The sequence below is a fragment of the Vespa crabro genome, chromosome 2 (assembly GCF_910589235.1).
Source record: "Vespa crabro chromosome 2, iyVesCrab1.2, whole genome shotgun sequence".
In the NCBI taxonomy this organism is placed as follows: Eukaryota; Metazoa; Arthropoda; class Insecta; order Hymenoptera; family Vespidae; genus Vespa; species Vespa crabro.
Genome location: NC_060956.1, coordinates 6584151 through 6603082, shown reverse-complemented (window position 1 = coordinate 6603082; position 18932 = coordinate 6584151). Strand labels below are relative to the sequence as shown.

The 18932-nt window shown below is 35.2% G+C and overlaps 3 protein-coding genes across 5 annotated transcripts; 1 reads left to right on the top strand and 2 right to left on the bottom strand.

Annotated features, from left to right (window-relative positions):
• Positions 1-86: 86 nt before the first annotated feature.
• LOC124422142 (putative uncharacterized protein DDB_G0285031) lies at positions 87-8294 on the bottom strand. The gene is made up of 3 exons (XM_046958192.1): positions 5654-8294; positions 3600-3834; positions 87-1162 (listed from the first exon to the last, which is right to left on the bottom strand). The coding sequence occupies exons 1-3, from the start codon at positions 7006-7008 to the stop codon at positions 878-880; spliced, it is 1875 nt and encodes a 624-aa protein (XP_046814148.1). The 5' UTR covers positions 7009-8294; the 3' UTR covers positions 87-877.
• Positions 8295-9054: 760 nt separating this feature from the next.
• On the bottom strand, positions 9055-13435 carry LOC124422145 (anaphase-promoting complex subunit 11). 3 transcript variants are annotated; one of them, XR_006941798.1, is made up of 5 exons: positions 13122-13435; positions 12918-13037; positions 12161-12324; positions 11544-11904; positions 9055-9527 (listed from the first exon to the last, which is right to left on the bottom strand). XR_006941798.1 is itself a non-coding variant. In XM_046958195.1 (4 exons), the coding sequence occupies exons 1-3, from the start codon at positions 13138-13140 to the stop codon at positions 12209-12211; spliced, it is 255 nt and encodes an 84-aa protein (XP_046814151.1). In that variant the 5' UTR covers positions 13141-13435; the 3' UTR covers positions 9055-9527; positions 12161-12208. The 3 variants fall into 3 exon arrangements, 1 of the variants encoding a protein (XP_046814151.1); XR_006941799.1 differs by having other exon boundaries at positions 11544-11899; XM_046958195.1 differs by lacking the exon at positions 11544-11904.
• A 613-nt stretch (positions 13436-14048) lies between these two features.
• LOC124422144 (coiled-coil domain-containing protein 85C) lies at positions 14049-18568 on the top strand. The gene is made up of 4 exons (XM_046958194.1): positions 14049-16381; positions 17342-17714; positions 17868-18133; positions 18197-18568. Exons 1-4 carry the CDS (start codon positions 15731-15733, stop codon positions 18239-18241), a joined length of 1335 nt encoding a protein of 444 aa, XP_046814150.1. The 5' UTR covers positions 14049-15730; the 3' UTR covers positions 18242-18568.
• Positions 18569-18932: the final 364 nt, after the last annotated feature.

Genomic DNA, 18932 nt, shown 5'->3' with positions numbered 1-18932 from the left:
CGACGACGACGACAATGACGACGACGCCGCAGAGAAATCTATTCATGCAAAAACAAACTCTCTATTGCTGTTGTTGCTATAAACCGTTGCCGCTTATCGAAGGCTCTTTAATAACACTAACCGTGAAACAGCAAGAAGAGTATTTTTCTTATCTAATAGCTTGAATAAAGAATAGTATCGTTGTCTGTGATTAAGATCAATGTGGTCTATGTAGCTTTAGAAGAGACTTTCTCGGATAATATAAGTCACAAAAACGGTCCGTGATATATATGTACATACATACATAGGTATATAACATCAGATTATCACGTATGTGTGACTTCCGACGTACGGACAAAATTTGTTTACTAATTGACTTCCACTCTTGTACGAACAACACACGGCGCGTCTTTCAATAAAACGTTTAAAATCGATGTAATGCTTAGAGGTAGGCAGCCTTGAACACATGGCTTTCGTGATATTCATTCATTCATTCATCATTTTTCTTCTTCTTCTTCTTCTTCTTTTATATTAATATTCTTTCTCTCGCAAACGATATAGACTCTTTGATCGAAGCGATAATAGCTTATCTTTAATTGAATTTCAACTAAGATCCTTCTTCCTTCATCACCAGAGGCGCTCTTTCAACGACAAAGAGAAAGAGACAGAGAAAGAAAGAGAGAAAGAGAAAACTTCGTAAAAGGATTTAGCTAGCATCTTTCTTTCTTTCTTTCTTTCTTTCTTTCTTTCTTTCTTTCTTTCTTTCTTTCTTTCTTTCTTTCTTTCTTTCTTTCTTTCCTCTTCTTTTCTTTGCAGATTTTCTCTTTTACAGGAACTCTATAGAGTTTGGGGAACACAGCGGAGAAGATCTTTTCGTCCTTTTACGAAGTATCATCCGTCAAACAGCTCCGTATTCCTCGCTAGACGGTGACTCGTCGCTGGGTGGTGGTCTTGGTGGTCTGGGTGGCCTAGGTGGTCGATGATGATGCACCACAGGTGCTGGTCTTCTAGGTGCTGGTGGTGGATGTGTCCCATACGAAGTATCGTCTCCTTCCTCGCTACTTGGCGATGGCGATGGAGCTCTGTCTTCTTGTTCCTGCAAGAGTTGTCGAAATTCTTGGATTGATTCGTTCAGGGACCAAAGTTGCGAAAGCAAAGAAAGATCCAGTTGTCGTAGACCAAACTGAAACAAAGACGAATGAAATATTTAACATCATAGTTTTAATAATTAACTAATGATTTGAACGAAATCTTTGTAACATCTGAAATATACGTAACATACAGAACTTGTAGCATTAGAAAAATGAAAATCATAAATTATGTAAATATTACAACGTAGTTTTTTAACATTTGAAATGCATAATATAGGATTTGTGATATTAAAAAGTCAAGAATGAAAACCATAGGATCAAGCAAATATTTGAACGAAACAATGTGTAACGTTTGAAATACATGTGTGACTTGTATGGCGCGCGGGATAAGGATTATAGAAGTTAAAGAGATAAAAAGTGTATAGTTATCCCATCCGGAAGGTCCTAATGATTATTTCAAAGTTTCACTCGATTCCAAATACGTTGAAATACTCGACTAAGAAGAAATATTGTGTCAAAGCGCCTAGAGGGTCTATCTCGTCCAACATTCACTTTTACCGTGCGAGTCGAGGTAAAATGCTTACTCGTGATTTATGAACCGAAGTGCAACGTTTCCAAACGCCGCCGTGCCTGTACTCGTGGGAATGGCAGAAGAGGGAACACACTACGAAAGAGAAAGAAAAGAGAAAGAGAGAGAGAGAGAGAGAGAGAGAGAGAGAAAGAAGAGGCATAAAATGAGAATGGGAACAAGAATGGTAAACGTGAAGACAGAAAGAAAGAGAAAAAGACAGAAAGATAGAGAGATAGAGAGAGAGAGAGAGAGAGAAAATGCAGAGAAGGAAGACTAGATGGAGAAGAGGCTACCACCAAAACCAAATGGAGGTGGGGAGTCACGCCTGAGGGAATGCAGCGTGGGAGCGGCTGTGCCAGTTCACCTCTCGTCTGGATTGACTATCAAAATATTAAGCTAACTTTAACATATAACGCATATAAATATATATTTACAAAAGATCCAATTTCTATGATAATTCTTTCAAAATATAAAAACAATTAATAAATAATTACTTAATAACGTTAAGATAATTCATTCATCATTAAGCTAAACAGTCTAATTATCTGGCATCAATCTTTAACAATGTAAACAGTAATATTGATATACCTACATTGATAAATTAATTCAGATAATGAAAATGTTAATGTTTTCTTTTTGGTAAGATGAGAGAAGAATGAAAATACAAAGAGAGAGAGAGAGAGAGGGAAGAGAAAGAGAAAGAGAAAGAGAAGAAAAGGACTCAACAACTCGTACGTTCAATCTTTTTCTTCTCCCTTCTCTCTCTCTCTCTCTCTCTCTCTTTATCTATCTTTCTCTTACTCTCTCTCCCCTTATTTTCATCGCTTCATTTCCCGACGCTTTTAGAACGTCGTCGAATTCATATTCACCGTACTCTACAGTTTACCCACGCACAACCGTGGCCTCGAGGTAACGGGTCGAGCCCCGAGTTGAAAGAAACACAAGAGAATTGTGAACAAAATACGAAGGAACAGGTGACTCCATGTTAGAAAAAATAATAACGAAGTCGACGACGATAATAACGATGATAATATTGTCAACTTCGAGTCATTCTTGGATTTGCTAGGAAAATTCCACGTCGATCGATGAAAAAAAAATAGAGAGAGAGAGAGGGGGAAGGAGTAAAGACGCGTTAAACAAACGTGTAGGATTATTCAAAAACGTCGTGGAATTTTCCGTCGACTTTTCCTATCTGGTAAACAGATTTTTTTTCTTTTTTCTTCTTTTTATACTACGTTGTGCATTAATGAATCCCATTAGCGCTAATGATCACATCCATTAAAGGATCCAAGATTTTCGTTGAAAAATCTTTAACACGAAATTAGAGGAGATCTATTATCGAATTCTTTAAACACTTTCTCCGCGGATAATTGAAAGTATTACGTGACTCTTAAAGACTGATAGGTGGTACAGGATCGAACTTGGTATCAAATCAACTTTACTCGTAACAAGACGATTAACTTTTTTTTTTGCGCCAAGTTATTTGATAATTACCGTCAAATGAAAGCGAATATTTTTTCATGTTACTTAATCGAAAAAACTCAATAATAAATCAATTCCTAACACTTAACCCTTTTGGACGATTTTCAATTGTCGATAATGATATTTTACGATATATTATACAAGTTTATCAATTGTTATAACATATTGTTGATCGGCTATTATACGCAAAAAATAATGTGTTTCATCACGACAATATGATTTATAATTGGATTATAAAATCATTATTATAAAATCATTATTAAATTTAGAAAAATTGGTAATACGTATACCAAAATTAAGGAAACACTATCCAAAACACAATAAATGATATTATAATAATGACTATTACAAAATTTTATACTTTAATAATTACATACAAGTAGTATATTGTGTAATCATCAGATTATATTAATGATCAAGTCAACAATATATTAATAGAATTAATTTTTTTTTTATAAAGACCGTTTGATAATCACCATTTCTCTTCTAAGTATCGCCAGTTGAGTATCCAACGTAGTAAGTTGTCTCGCAGGTGGAGAAGGTCTCGAGGTAGAAGTTTGAACTGACGTTTTCCCGCCTCTTTGTGATTTGCTGGATGACCTCGTAGGTGGTGGGGGTGGCTCAGAAGCTCCACTCAAATTAAATCCACTGAGGCTCCTCGGCAACGGTGGCAGCCCCTGCAGGGAAGACATCGCGATCCTCTCCTGTATGCTGCGAAAGCAGAAGAAAGAACCGACGATACAACAAGTCGTTCTTTGCGGTTAAAAGAGGAAAGGAAACGACGTACCGTTATACGCGGCTTCGCGGAATAAAAATCGATCGGTCTTTGCCTTCACTGAGCTTCCGACCCCCGTAGAAAGTAAGGAGGGGAACAGAAAATGAAGGGGAGAAAAAATTGGCTGAATGAGTCATCGAGCCCCCCCTTCTCTCTTCTAGCCTTTTCTCCAAATAAATTCTTTCTATTTATTTTATGAATTGTTTTTGATCGATCATAATAAGAATACTAATTCTATTCATATATCTCTATTATGAATTATATATATATATAACTATATACTAAATTATATATATATAATTTAATTAGTACTAAATATATATATATATATATATATATATATATATATTATATATATATACATACATACATACACATACATACATATATATATATATATACATACACATACTCTTTATTCATAAAGTATTTATTAAATTTATGAATCTAAAGTAATAAATCATTAATTATGCAGCTATTATGTACTTTCTCTAACTGATTATTTTTTAATAAATTGTAATTAAAATACAATCGAGAATATCATATCACATACGTGTATCACATAATATGTATGTGTGTGTGTGTATGTATATATATATATGAACATACGTTATAAAATTCGTGATTGAAACATAATCTACAACGTAACATTGATTCAATTGAATTCAAGGGGGCGTCCGAGATATATAGCATGCCTTACAAATAACTACAGTTCTCGAATAAGAATTTCTAAACCAAGCATAAGATCATAACGTATAGATTATTCGAAGGCCTGGATACATCGTAACCAGTAGATAATTAATACGTTAGTGTTGATACGTTCTGTCGATGCCTTTACAGAATGAGTTATATAAGTAACTTGTTACTAATCATCATCGGTAAAAAAAAAATATTGTTATAACCTAAAAAAATTATTTTGTTATAAGTATTCGAATGATATCTTTTTATATTTTATTATTAAACAAGATGAATCATGTATAGCTTGCTAATCTAATCATCGGTATTTAAAAAAAAAAATATATATATATATAAGAAGACATTGCAATAATTAAAAAAAAAAATTATCTTTTTACAAGTATCTGAATAATAATATCTTTTTAAATCTTAATTGATTATTGAAACTGTAGATATGGTAGTTGTGAAATACACGAAATAAATTCATCATGCAATTTATCTTGAATTTCTTCCGACGAATAGAACCGTTAACAAGTATCGATGCTACTGTCACGGTCGAACGCTTTCAGAAACGATAGAGACAAAATAGGACGATCGAGAAACAGCCTCCTGTCGATCCTCGATGCAACTCCATATTTTTCGCTCGTATGAATCGTGTTCACTACACCTCTCCAATTCATCGATGTTGTCTATTTAGAGAAACTATATAGAAAACATTTAACTAATACTACCATCTCCGACGCAATCCAGTTTTACAATATGGCCGATATCGTTGTGAATACTACGATATTGAGAATAAATTTAGAAAGAAAAATGATAAAATCGATATCAACATTCTTATTTCTAATAATCACTTAAATAATTATTATTGAGTGACTTTTAAATAAATAAAATCGTGATATAAAATCATTAAAAAAAAAAAAAAAGGAAAAAAAAAAAAAGATTTATCATTGCATGACTATGTATATAATAATAAAATAAACGTTTTATTCCAAGAGCTATTTGGATCTCAATTAGAATGATAGAGCACACTCTCGAGGTTCCTCTAGCACAGTGAGTACGATGATGATAAATTAGTACCTGACGAAGTCAAGGTCGACGGTGCGTTCGTCCTCGGGACGATCGTCGTATCCATTAACGCGTTCGACGTCAACGGACGAAGATGAGAGGAGACCGTCGGCACCTTCGTCTCCCTGCAAAGTGATCTGCGTGGAGGAATAACGGATACCGGCCTCGAGCCAATCCTGTCGATGAATGTTATTGTCGTTGTCCTCCTCATTGTACGTGGCTTTACTATGTTCAGATTCGTCAACCACGACTACTGTTCCATGTTTCTCGTCTGTTACACTCGACTCTTTCTCATTTTGTTCATTATCATCACCATCATCATCATCATCATTATTATTATTATTATTATTATTATTATTATTATTATTATTATTATTATTATTATTATTATTGTTATTGTTGTTATTAATATGGATACTATTATTATTATTATTATTGTTATTATTACGATTCTCGTTGGAAACAGAGTCTTTTCGAGATGAAGCGGTTGATTGTTGGTTACCAGCAGGTGATCTTCGCGTGGGCGTAGGTCGTCCATCAAACTTGCTCATCGTCTTTTCCATGTTCAAGGATTTCTCAGGCCTGATCCTTAGCCGTCCTCTAAATCCTATATCGTTACTTGTTAGTATTTTCGTTTCAGGGCTTGGACGACGTTCGTCTTCGAACGAAACGTTTGACCTAGTAGGATTTTTTGTAATCTCTATCGACGCATGCTCTTCCTTGTCCAATATCTCGAAATCGACTTTAGTGCTGGGTAAGTCACCATCTGTTTTTCCAGGTGATCGTCGACCTAAGGAATTAAATTGATCTTTGAAATCCTTGAAATCGGCACGATTTTCAAGGCGTTGTCCCTCCGGTCGAGGATCTTCAATAGTGGCTCCTCCTGCTCCTTCTCCTCCTCTTTTTTCTCGTACGACCACCGGCTCTGTGGAAATATCATTTTGCTCGAGGATAAGTTGACGGTGCCGTCTTTCTCGTGGATTTTCACGACGGTCGCCGTCGTAGTCGTTCCTTTCACTCGATACATGACTCTGTTGCTGTTGCAGCTGCTGCTGATGCTTGTCAGCGAGCTGAACCGTGCCAGTATTTGTTGGAAGACTATCGTTTCTTTCTGCTTTCGTAGATTCTTTGATGGATTCGTAGATTATGGTACGTCCACCACCTGGACATCCCTGTTGTTGTTGTTGCTGTTGTTGATCATTCTGATCACGATCAGATCTCCAAGGTTTGGTATTAGGAGGTGGAGGTGCTTGTCTAGTAGGACAGGGTGGTCTAGGTGATCTTTTCAATGCTTCAGCTACCACCTGTCGACTTGGTCTAGGTGGTACCGGTGGTGGGTGAGGTCTTTGAGTTGCTGCTAACTGCATTTTATTTCGACTATCGTCGAATATATAAAAATTTTTTCTTTCAAATAGAAATCTACTATGCTTTCGTGATAACGAGAAATAGATATGGCTTATCTTAACCCAATTACATCGCACCTTTCTTTCTTTCTTTCTAAATCAAACATCAGTGCATGCAGAGTATCCAGCAATCTTTCTCGATGTAGCAAAAGACGCCTACGTTGTTTTCTTCGTTTGTTACAAACACATCCTCAGACTTCGTATCTACGAAGAATCTCGTTGTAGCACGTCGTCGTAACTTCGGTGGTGTTCTACAAGATGCGTCATCGGCTTGACGCGATATAAATAGTTACCAGGAAATCATTCGATAGTCTTTCCAATCTATTTTTTTCTTTTTCCTTTCCTCGTCTTCCTTTTTTCTTTGTTCTTTTCTGTTCGTACGTTACGAAATTGTATTTTTAGAATAAAAATAAAGCCAAAGAAAATAATAGGATTCGTTTAATTCGCGAGTGTCCAAAGATCTTTTAAAGCGTGGTAGTATTCTTAATTCGTTTCCGCTATCTTTCTCTCTTTATCTCTCTCTCTCCCCCTCTCTCTCTCTCTCTCTTTCTCTCTCCTTCTCCTTTGATATCTCACTCTTGATTCTATTCTTTTTCTCTTACTCCAAAATCTCGTAGTTCTTCCTCTATTATTCCTTTCTTTTGCAGAAGCTTATCCTCCTTCACCGAATGAATTTTTGGATTGATCAGATCAATTTCTTCTCGTTTTGGTCAAGTAAGTAATATTTTATTGAAAAAGGACACAAGGAATATATCCCTTTCATTTTACGTTGTACAATTCGATGCAAATATTTCGATTGAAAAATGTATCCTCAGAAAACGTAAAAAATTAACGAGAAATTTTATCAAATTATTCGAAAGAATATTCACGTAATAGCAAAGGAGAAAGAAAATCACATGAAAAAAAACTTTCGAAAAGATATCGTTCTCGGTTAACGCATATCGGTGGAAGTGTTGAGGTATCCAACGATCGAGCGGCTTCCTTCGCAAGATATCCTCCCTACTACTACTACTCTTCGAAGTCCTCTCTCTCTCTCTCTCTCTCTCTCTCTCTATGTTTCCCTCCCTCCACAAGGGGTCTCCACGAGATTGCACCTTCTCGTTCACCTCCGTCTTTTTTCCTCCAGCTCGGAGGACGGCCCGTCGAGTACTGACTTCGCGATCCCAGAAACATCCTTCGCGTTCAAGAGACCACGTGACTTGCTCGAGCTCGCGTTCTTGGGGGCATCAGGTAGGCAACTCGCTCAGTGCTGGTATTAACCGGCTATGGACGAACACACATCACTATACGTTACGTATATGTAATGTGTATGTGTCGTGTATATGTATATTTCTCTCTCTCTCTCTCTCTCTCTCTCTCTCTCTCTCTTTCTCTTTCCTTTTACCTACAAAGAGAAGAGAGAACAGATACATCAGCTATGTTTCTCATGCTTGGTACACGGTTGTAGGTGTAACGTCAAGCTCTCGGCATCGTTGCCGTCCTATCAAATGAGAGAGAGAGAGAGAGAGAGAGAGAGAGAGAGAGAGAGAGATGGAAAGTAGAAGGAATACGAAGGAACGAAGAGAGGAGATAAGGGAAGGGACCCATTAGGTGTCCCCTGCTTCCTCCTCCTCCACCTCTTCTATCACGCCGACCTGCCAACCGTCGTTCCAGTGCTGTATATGTTGTCTCTTGGGCCCAACGGATTTTTCTCTTTTTTGTATTTTTTTTTCGTTTGTTTTTTATGAAGCATAAAAAACTGAAATATGTTCTTCTTCGATAATATTTTCTGATTAGTCACTTGTTCTTCCCTTTGCTTGGCTATACGACTTTCTATGATACATTCTTGGACTTCCTTCATAATTCTCTCTTTTAATTGACTTTGAGATTTGTTTAAACTTGTCAGATGATTACGAAGCACGATCATATTTCATTCGTAACGCAACCCGATTTGTTCAAAACGATATGCATATATATAAGGGATATAAATCGATTTGACCTTGAAAACGTACGAAAGAATTAACACACGTCTTACTTAAAAGAATATTTTATCGCATCTCGGAACAATGCATTGCACGAACGATTACAACACGACTTAGTGATGATGATTGAATTACAATGTTTCCCTTTTTTGTTTCTTTTTTGTTTTTTTTTTTTTCTTTTCTTCTCATCTTTTTTCCTTGTTTCTTTTTTATATCTAATAAACGCACGAACATTTCTTAATCGTTATTGCCATGTCCGACATTTCGTTCTCAATTTAATTGATTTATCGATTTACGTACATACATGTTTCTCCATAATGTTCAATTACATTATCTTATCGAACTTCCTAGATTTAACAAGGTTAGAGAATACAATAGAAGTAATTAGTATCATGACACTTTAAAGAAATCATTTCCTCCATTACTGACAAGAAAAGTTGCTTGTACAACACACGTGCTAAGCACGCAAATCAGATGCTCGTATTATAGGTCACGTGTGTCGTCGTCGTCGTCGTCGAATACCTAATTAATAATTCAATGAAATTCTTAACAAGTTACACGGAATGGCTGTATAACATGTAAAAAACGAAAGAAGGACAAGCAAAAAGGTAAATGGATTTTTTCTTTTGACCAGAAGCATGTATTCAACTCAAAGTGTATAAAATTCATTTATCAAAATTTTTAAGTAAAAATTTTACCAAAAAAAATAAAAAAAAAAAAAAAAAAAAGAAATAAAAAAAAAGAAAAAGAAAAAATAAACTTTCGATGATTAATATAATTATACTGAAAATTTTTTTTTTTATAAAATTACATGCATTATAAATATATAGAAAATGATAATAATTTGTGAATATGATACAAATATTTTATTTTGAAAAAAACAAAAATTATTTAAATAATACTCGGATGCTTAATTTAATACTTTTTATAGACATTTATCAGATGTTTAGCAGTAAAAGTTAATTCAAATGTTATTTTATCTAACCTCAAAAATGAACTTTCGATGATTGATATAAGTATACATATATAACAATGAATTATAAAATAAATTGAATGGTCAGTATATTGAATCGAGGAAGAAGAGGACTATGCTGACAACTCGATTTCGCTCCTTTCTACTGCATTTTGCTCGATTCTCGAGTCAAGCAAAATCGTTACGCATCCTGTCTGGCATTGAATAACACACGCGCGTTCCACTCACTTCGCCTCGGTTATTACGAATGAAGAAAATTGTTTACATATGTATAGAAGATGATGATTTTCTAACGAAAACGAACGTGAATTTCTCCGTTTGTATTATATTATCTTTTTTATTTATCTGATCGACGTCATTTTTATAAAATTTTTTTCAACGATTAATACAATAACATGATTTTTGTTTATAAATAAATTATTATTTTTATAGATAGAAACTTGACGATCAAAAGTTGAAGGAAAAAACGTTGTGTTACGTAAACGAAACTGTGTAAGTAGGAGGATCATTGAGGGTTTTACACATCGTGCCGTTACGCTTCGAACGCAGTGCAATTTAATCCAACACCTCGTATTTAGCGCCAACGCAAGATTTCGCGGAAAGCTCGCGCGCTTTTCAAAAGATATAGTGCCATATCTTACATCACTATGACATCATCGTTGTTGGAATTTTTCTATATAAGGCACTCGTTGAAAAACATGTTATTGATCATTTAAAAAATGTGTATATAAAGATCCTAATTTTTATTTAAAAATCAAAAAAACATAACCTATAAATTTAATCATTTATAACTTGATGTAATTTTCAAGGCACACATACTTATATATACATATACATATACATATATATATATATATATATTTTGTAAGTTTAATTTCATTTTATTTTCATATAATTAATTACTTCATATCAAAAATTGGCAATATTTTGTAATCATAAATTATACTTACTATAGTTTAATTAATACTATAACTGCTATGTTACGTATACATATATATATATATATATTTTTTTTTTTCTTTTTTTATAAAAATAGCAGAAATTAGGTTATAAAGGATTAATAAAGACAAATTCTTTATTTAACGGAATTAAATTCTAATCGATTCAAGTAGCACGTATAATAGAAGTCGAGGGAATGTCTTACTGAATTCGTTATGAATTATTACCATAAAATCCTAACCTAATCCGATCGTTAATGTAAAGAAATGTAAAGTTGATGAAAACGTGCGGCAACCGAGACTAACGCGTTTAATAAGTTTATTATGATAACCTAAATAGAAGACCGCTTTCTTCGATCTATTCTGCGCTCGTGACCTACTATAAACATAGAATGGATGGATATGTTACGTTACGGATCATAAACATACAATTACGCGTTACGAGTCTTAAGTGTAACAGATCAACGCCCTGTGCATAAAAATGAGAGAGAGAGAGAGAGAGAGAGAGAGAGAGAGAGAGAGAGAGAGAGAGAGAGAAAGAGAGTGGGAGAGGAAGGAAAAGAAGGAAAGAGAGAGAGAAATTCATATATGATCTTCATATATATGCATATGTATATAGATACTTACGTATTCCCTCATCTACACGTTATCTCGTTCGGCTTATCGGCCGATGTGTGTGACGCGTAATGTGAGCGTAAACAACTTTCGTAGTCGGCAATCGAAGCCATAGATGTGAACGGCACGATAATCGTTGAATTCTTAAATCGAACGAGCGCCGTAGCTACTTCTCTCTTCCTTTTTTTTCCTTCTTTTTTCTTTTCTTTCCTTCGATTCGTGGTACGCTTTCCAAGAAGTTAAGGAAAATTCTATCTCCTGATTAATTCCAACGAAGAAGGCCAAATTACGAGATACTTTCTAAACTCACACGGTTTATACCGAGACGATATTACGGAAAGAAAAAAATTCTATCTTTTTTGTTCTTTCTTTCCTTGGAAAATGAAAAAAAAAAAAGAAATAAAATAAAATAAAATAAAATAAAATAAAATAAAATAAATAAATAAAAAATAAAAAGAAAAACAAAATGACGATGTTTGTGCGATCGGAAGAGCGCGAAAATTTAAGAGACTGTAGGTACTATCGTACGAATGACTTTCGATTGATATATTGTGATTATCATTGAGAAGGGTTCATGAACTTTCACAATTGGATGAATGAGAAAGTGTGTTAGTGCGTTACGCATTTACCTGATTATTTGGTGCGTGCTGACACCTGCGGGAACATCGGGAAAACATTTACTCTTTGAACTTCCATTCCTGACGACACATAGGGCACAGATGACTGGTTTGCTGAGAATGCAGCCACTTCATGATGCAATGAATATGGAAACAATGCGAGCACTGCCCCCAAACTGAAAACACGAATCTTTAGTTAATTGTTAAAAGTCAAGGGTTTAAATATTTATGACAGAAATTTAAGGGGTTTAATATGATGAGATGATCAGGCCACGGGGACGCGTACCTAGTGACGACGACCGACAAGCCGTTTCTTAGTTCCGTTTACATGAGCGCGCGCGTGTTAAATGCGCACAAAAAGCAAGGGGGAGAGGACGTAAGCGATCCCTATTATTCGACACCGGCATTCCGATCGATATTACGCCAAACTCTCAACGCGCAGATGCCAAAGCGGGAATTTACGAAGATGTACGAACTAATTCTTTTTCTTTTTTAATTATTTTACGATCATTTTTGTCGTCGATATTTTACTAAGATAGTGAATTTACATTTAGTTTTTATTAGAGATTAATCATAACAATGATTTATCCATAATTTAATCATAATAATGATTTATGAATTTCAAATTTGATAAAACAAAAAAAAAACAAAAAATGATTATTTGAACAGAGGATAAAATTTATACACGATTGTTTCGAATTTTTTTTTTTTGTTGAAAATAAGTTTTTATATAATTAAATATATAATACAGTAAATGAATTGTCAATACCTAAAGGACAATCATCTCCCGGTATTTTGCAATCCGGGCAACTCGCATCGAAAGGCATCCGACAAATTCCGCAGTTATCATCGTTAGCTATCCAACGCCAGGTGGCGACACCTGTCCAGCCTAAAAAATCAACATTTGTTAATTCGATATATTTGTTTCATAATATTATTCTTTTCTTACAAAGATATATATAAATATACTTACTTTTTATTGTGACTTTCATTCTGATACGTTTTGAATTGTACAGGTAGACTGTCGCACGATTTATTTGAGCCACTAATTTAAAAGGTTAGAATATAAGAAGTTCGCTCAATTTGCGTATGCAAATGAAAATTTAGAGTTCGAAGATATTCACTTTTTAAAAACACTTCACTTGTTTTTAAAATGCACACTAAAAGGAAAATGAAGATATTAAAAGAGATTATAACGAAATTACACAACATTCACAATATAATCTATAAACATGGCCTGTACTCCAACGAAATAACGTGTGAAATCAATATTGTCTTGCAACGCCCTCGTGTGTAATAAAATAAGAATTAAAGAGTGATTAAAGCTTTTTCATTGACTTTGCTAACATTAGATGAAATATTACTTTGAGTAATTACTGAATTAGAGTTACCGACTGAGAAAACTAGAATGGTAACAATTACATTTCGAAAGAAAATTGGTTGAAACTTCGAACATTTCTTTTTTCTTGTAATATTATAAATTTATTTATACTATTTAAATTATTTAATTAAATAATTCTTATACTTCTATTTGCAGAAACATATGCTTTTATAAATTTAAATCAGAAAAATAGTAAAATAATTTTAAGATAATATAGAAATTCTACAATAATTTATATATTTCATTTATACATTATAAGATTTATACAATGTTAAAATGCATTCGTTTAGTAGTTTAAATGCATTTATTCTATCGAATTAAATTTCAGATGTGTATTTGTAACACAGGATACGAAGTTTTTCATCCCTAGTACTGATTTTAGCTTACTCAAAAGAAGGATCAATTTTAAATGGAATTTCTTGACTTTCTACCTGCTTTCCAGTTCCTTTAAGAAGTGAATGGACATAAAAAGTAAAAGAATGCAGATACGTGTTAAAGTATATGCCTAAAGAGGAACAGGCAAAACGTTTTTTTCAGGCAAAACGAAATTGCTCTCAGCGAAAAAGTATTTACGCTTACGATATATCCACAACTATTTTGTTTCATATGATTCACAGATATCGTTTTTTATCAAGATATTATATAATAACGCAGAAAAAAGATACGAAATAATAAACATTCATACAGGTTGAAATACCCGTCGATAATTACAATCATCCTATACTTACAATTTCAATAAATATTTTAATAACAAATATATATAACATTATTTTTATCTTCGGCATTGAAATATTTTTACTACGCTCTCTTCATAAAAGATTATTTTTTACAAAGAAAGTTACGTTCATCACTGCCGATCGAAGATGTAAAGTTCAGTAAATCTCAGATCTCTCCCCACTTCTAGGCCTGACGAAAACAAACGAATCAACCAACCAGAGGGCGATCGGTTGTTCCCGCGTGCTAAGCCAGTGGGCTCATCCGCGTGATCGCGTCCTGGAGTTCAAGAGGTTTCTTGGTAGCCGCCATGTTGTTAGTACTCAACTTGGACGTGAGTTCATCTTGGATGTGTTGCAGCGGAGCCGGCATTTACGTGGCTATGGCTCAACAGAGTCTCCCTACTTGACTACTTTACCGAAGGGAGTTTTCGGCTCTAATAACACGAGGGAAACCATACAAAAGGAATCTAAATTTCAAGCGAATAGTAAACGCGAGACTTCTCAAGCTTCATGTAGAACTTTCGATCGGTTAGTTCAGACAATATATGATTTTTTTCTTGGGATAAAGTTCGTTTTGTTTGGAGCAACGACGAAGATGTTTCTCTCGAGGAATCGGTGCCCCCTTGAATAAGATACGGCACTGTGCACTCTCACGGTAAAATGCGGCCCCGCGTCTCGAGGGCCAGCCTGTGCACCGTTGAACGCGGCACTATCCACATACAAGTCTCTCTGTGATCTTAGATAAAATAAGTGCTAATATATTATACAATATATTTTCTTTTTTTATTTCGTTATTTATTTTTACGATAAAAAAAAAAATAATAGTGAAAGATTTTAATTCAGTGTTTAAAAGTATAACGTTTGAAGAGATATTAAAACTAGCTAAAGAAAGAGAAAGAGAGTGGGAAAGAGAGAGAGAGAGAGAGAGAGAGAGAGAGAGAGAGAGTGAGAGAGAGTAAGAGAGAGAGAAGGAATCAACGAGAGAATGCAGCATCGTGAAGGTCGAATGAGTGACAGATGGCACGCGAAGGTAGTACCAGGAGATTGTGAGAGTTCGCGCACCGATGCAACAAGGAAGGCGATTCTTTGAGTCGATGCTGCGTGTCGTATTCAGAAGCTCGGCCGCGCCTTAAGCGTTTACAATGACGGTAATATTGTGAGCAAAAGAAAAAAGAAGACGGTAAGAGGAATTAAGAACGTTGTTAGTGTGTAGTATGTGCGAATTCGACGCGAGAAGAAACGAAAGAAGAAGAAGAAGACGAAGAAGACGAAGAGGTAAACTCGAGAGGGGTCTCCTCCTCTCGTGTAGGTAGTAGTAGGTCTGTGGACATACCGATCGAGTGAGTGAGATAGAGAGAGGCCAGTTCGTCTGACTGACCCAGATTTTCGTGGTTCGGACGAGACGAGGGAAAAGAAAAGACAGCAGGAGGAGACGCGGACTATCTGAAATGGGCCACGACGCAGCCTGGAGCTAAATTAGCCGCGATGTCCAATAAGAGTAAGACTCAGCCGCAGCAGCAGCAGCGTCCATCGCACGTGATCAAGCCAGTGGATCAGGTGCCACCGCGGTATCAACCGCCGCCGCAACCTACCAGCGGCATCCTGAAGAATCATCCACACTTTAGCAGTACCACTACAGTACCACCACCACCACTATCGACAGTCAACACGGTACTTCAAAACACTGGTCAGGGTACGGCCTCGACCTTGACTCATCATCATCATCATCATCACCATCAGCAACATCAGCAGACGACGCAAGCAAGAAACGCGTCTCAGCAGAAGGATGCCCAAGGCAAATACTCGCCAAGGATAGAACATAGGCATCATCCACAAGGTGCTGCTGCTGCTACTGCTAATCTTTTAACGGGTGCAGCCTCGACCACGGCTTCTGCCAAAAGTCAGGCTTATCTTCAAACTAAAATCGGACAAGGACAATATCTCCCACCTAACAGTCAGTATCCTACCATCAGTAGCAGTAGTAGTGCTAACAATCAACCTGTACCGAGCAGACAGAGGATCACCGACGAGGAGTTCCTTAGACTCGGTCCCGTGGAGATGCTCAAGTTTGTACGAAAGACAGAGAGTGACATCGCACGGCTAGCTGCCGAGCAGAATCGTCAAATACAAAGTTTGGTGAGAATCCGTCTTGGCGGTATATTTATTTCCCACGTGGGGGCTGGTATTTCCGCATGTTTTATTAATCGATCTTCTATGCTTGATAATATTCTCTTTTCGTCGAAGTATAAATAATTGATGTTTTAATTGAATCGATACGGATATTTCGAAAATTTTTAATAATACATTTAACAATATTTATAAATCTTTGAATTACGTGATTTAGCGTACCAACGAGTAAACGTGACATTGAAACATATTCATTTCTTTCTGCATACGTTCTGTTATCATTGATGTTTTCTTTTTTCATGATATTTAAAATATAGGTTGATATTTTTCTATAAAAAATTTTTAAGTAATATTTTTCTTAAGATAAAAAAGTACAAATTTTGTAACTACTTATGTTGAATCTTTATTTCGTTACCGTGTTGAGAGAATAAAAGTAGGACCGTACGCAATATACGGAAGTTTTTGAAAGGCTCTTCTAGGTCATACACGGGTCGAACTCGCAATCGTAATTTCGACCGGTCACGCACACGTAAGGATCGACAGTGAACGAAAACAGGCAGATTTTTTGTCAAGTATGTAAAAAGAAATAACCAACGGCTAAAGAACACGCGAAAGAATGCGTCACACGTTTCAAATGTTACATCCTCGAATAATGCATATTTTTTTCATCTGTAGACACGTGGTACGAAATGGTATCATGTGACAATATATACTCAGGCGATTTACGAATATTTATTTGGTTTTTTTTTATTAATTATATCAATTATATCAATTATATAATAATATATAAAATTAAATATTCATTTAATATTTAAAAATTTTATATTATAAAAATAAATTATAATAAACTATAACATATATTTTATGTTAATTTATTATATTATTCCATATTTATTTATTATATTAAATTTATATTATATAGATTAAGAAAAAAAGGAAAAGTAAAAAATAAAATCAATTGATTTTCAGCTCAGTGAGCTTCGTGCGCTGAAGGAGGCCAACCAAAGACTCAGCGACGACAATCAGGAGTTACGCGATCTTTGCTGTTTCCTGGACGATGACCGGCAAAAAGGCCGGAAGCTGGCAAGAGAATGGCAAAGATTTGGTAGGTACACAGCCAGCGTTATGCGACAGGAAGTATCAGCTTACCAGAATAAATTACGGCAACTGGACAACAAACAGCAGGAGTTGATAAAGGATAATCTGGAACTGAAGGAGCTCTGTCTATATTTGGATGAGGAACGAGGGGGGGTTCAGAGGGACGACGGGGATGGATCGAGTTCGAGTACGAATGCGGAGGAAACCGCACCACCGAGGCCGAGACACACTTCTACATTTAACGGTAAATCCTTGTTCGAGATTGGCGGTTATAATGACGATGTAAAAAAAATTAGAAATTAATTTGATGAAATGTCAAGTAAATGCATATATTCCTGTCTACTGATCTGAGATTGAATAAAAAGATTCGGATGATAAAAGTTTACCTTGATTACAGACCAAACTATGCAATATGTAAGAAGTTTGGAACAACGTGTTAAGCAGCTGGAGGAAGACAAAAGTGTTCTACAGGCAAGAGCTAGAGGATGGGAAGCATTGCCAGGTGAAGTCTGGGAAAACCCAAACAGTCCAAGCGATAATTCTCATATTGGAAGTAGACCTGAGGCTGTCGTACGAGCTCTTCAAGTTCTCGAAGTTAGAGAACAGTTAGAAAGAGAAGGTGGACACGACGGCGAGAAGGCTCTTGTTCGAGAGATGTGTAATGTAAGTTATTTTTAAATATTAACAAATTATGAATTATAGTTATAATCAATTTTTTTCTTCTAGGTTGTATGGCGTAAGTTGGAAGAAGGGCCACAAACAAGGCATTAGAAAAGGTTCTAAAAGTGCAAATTTATCGATTACGATATTAGAAATATTTTTACGCAATATTCCAACGCCTATGGCGTGTCAATAGTATTATAATAGTTAATATGACCAATGTGTTATGTATTTTATAGATTTATATATATATATAGATATATATATATATATATATATATATATATATTATATATGATGATGTATATGTTTACATATGGATTCGTTCCAAGTGAAAGCGTTGTATTATTATAGTGATAATATCGATCTATTTATGTAAAACTTGTAGTGCCGTTGGCTTGCCTAGATCGACTGTTAATAAACTCTATTTTTATTAAACTGTGTTCTTTCATTTTTGTTGATAAATTTCTTCACTAAAATTAGACACTTTTTTTTAAAATTCGAAATAAACCTTAATATATAGTAAAATGAGCCTCTCAGAAAAGTGAACTTTTTTGCAGTATCGATCTTTCACTTTCTACCTAGTTAATTATCCATATTGTTTACTTTGAGCCACTTTTACGGATAGATTTTTCCTTTTACCTACGTGAAAACGATTCCGTGAATAAGCAAGTACGAAGTAACGCTGTTCCTATTTTTAAACTTTGAAAGGATTCTATCTCTCAATGGAGCTCTAGACATTGCCCTAAATCTACTTCAGTTCTGAAAATATACAATTCGGCACTTGCTTAGTTCAGTAAAA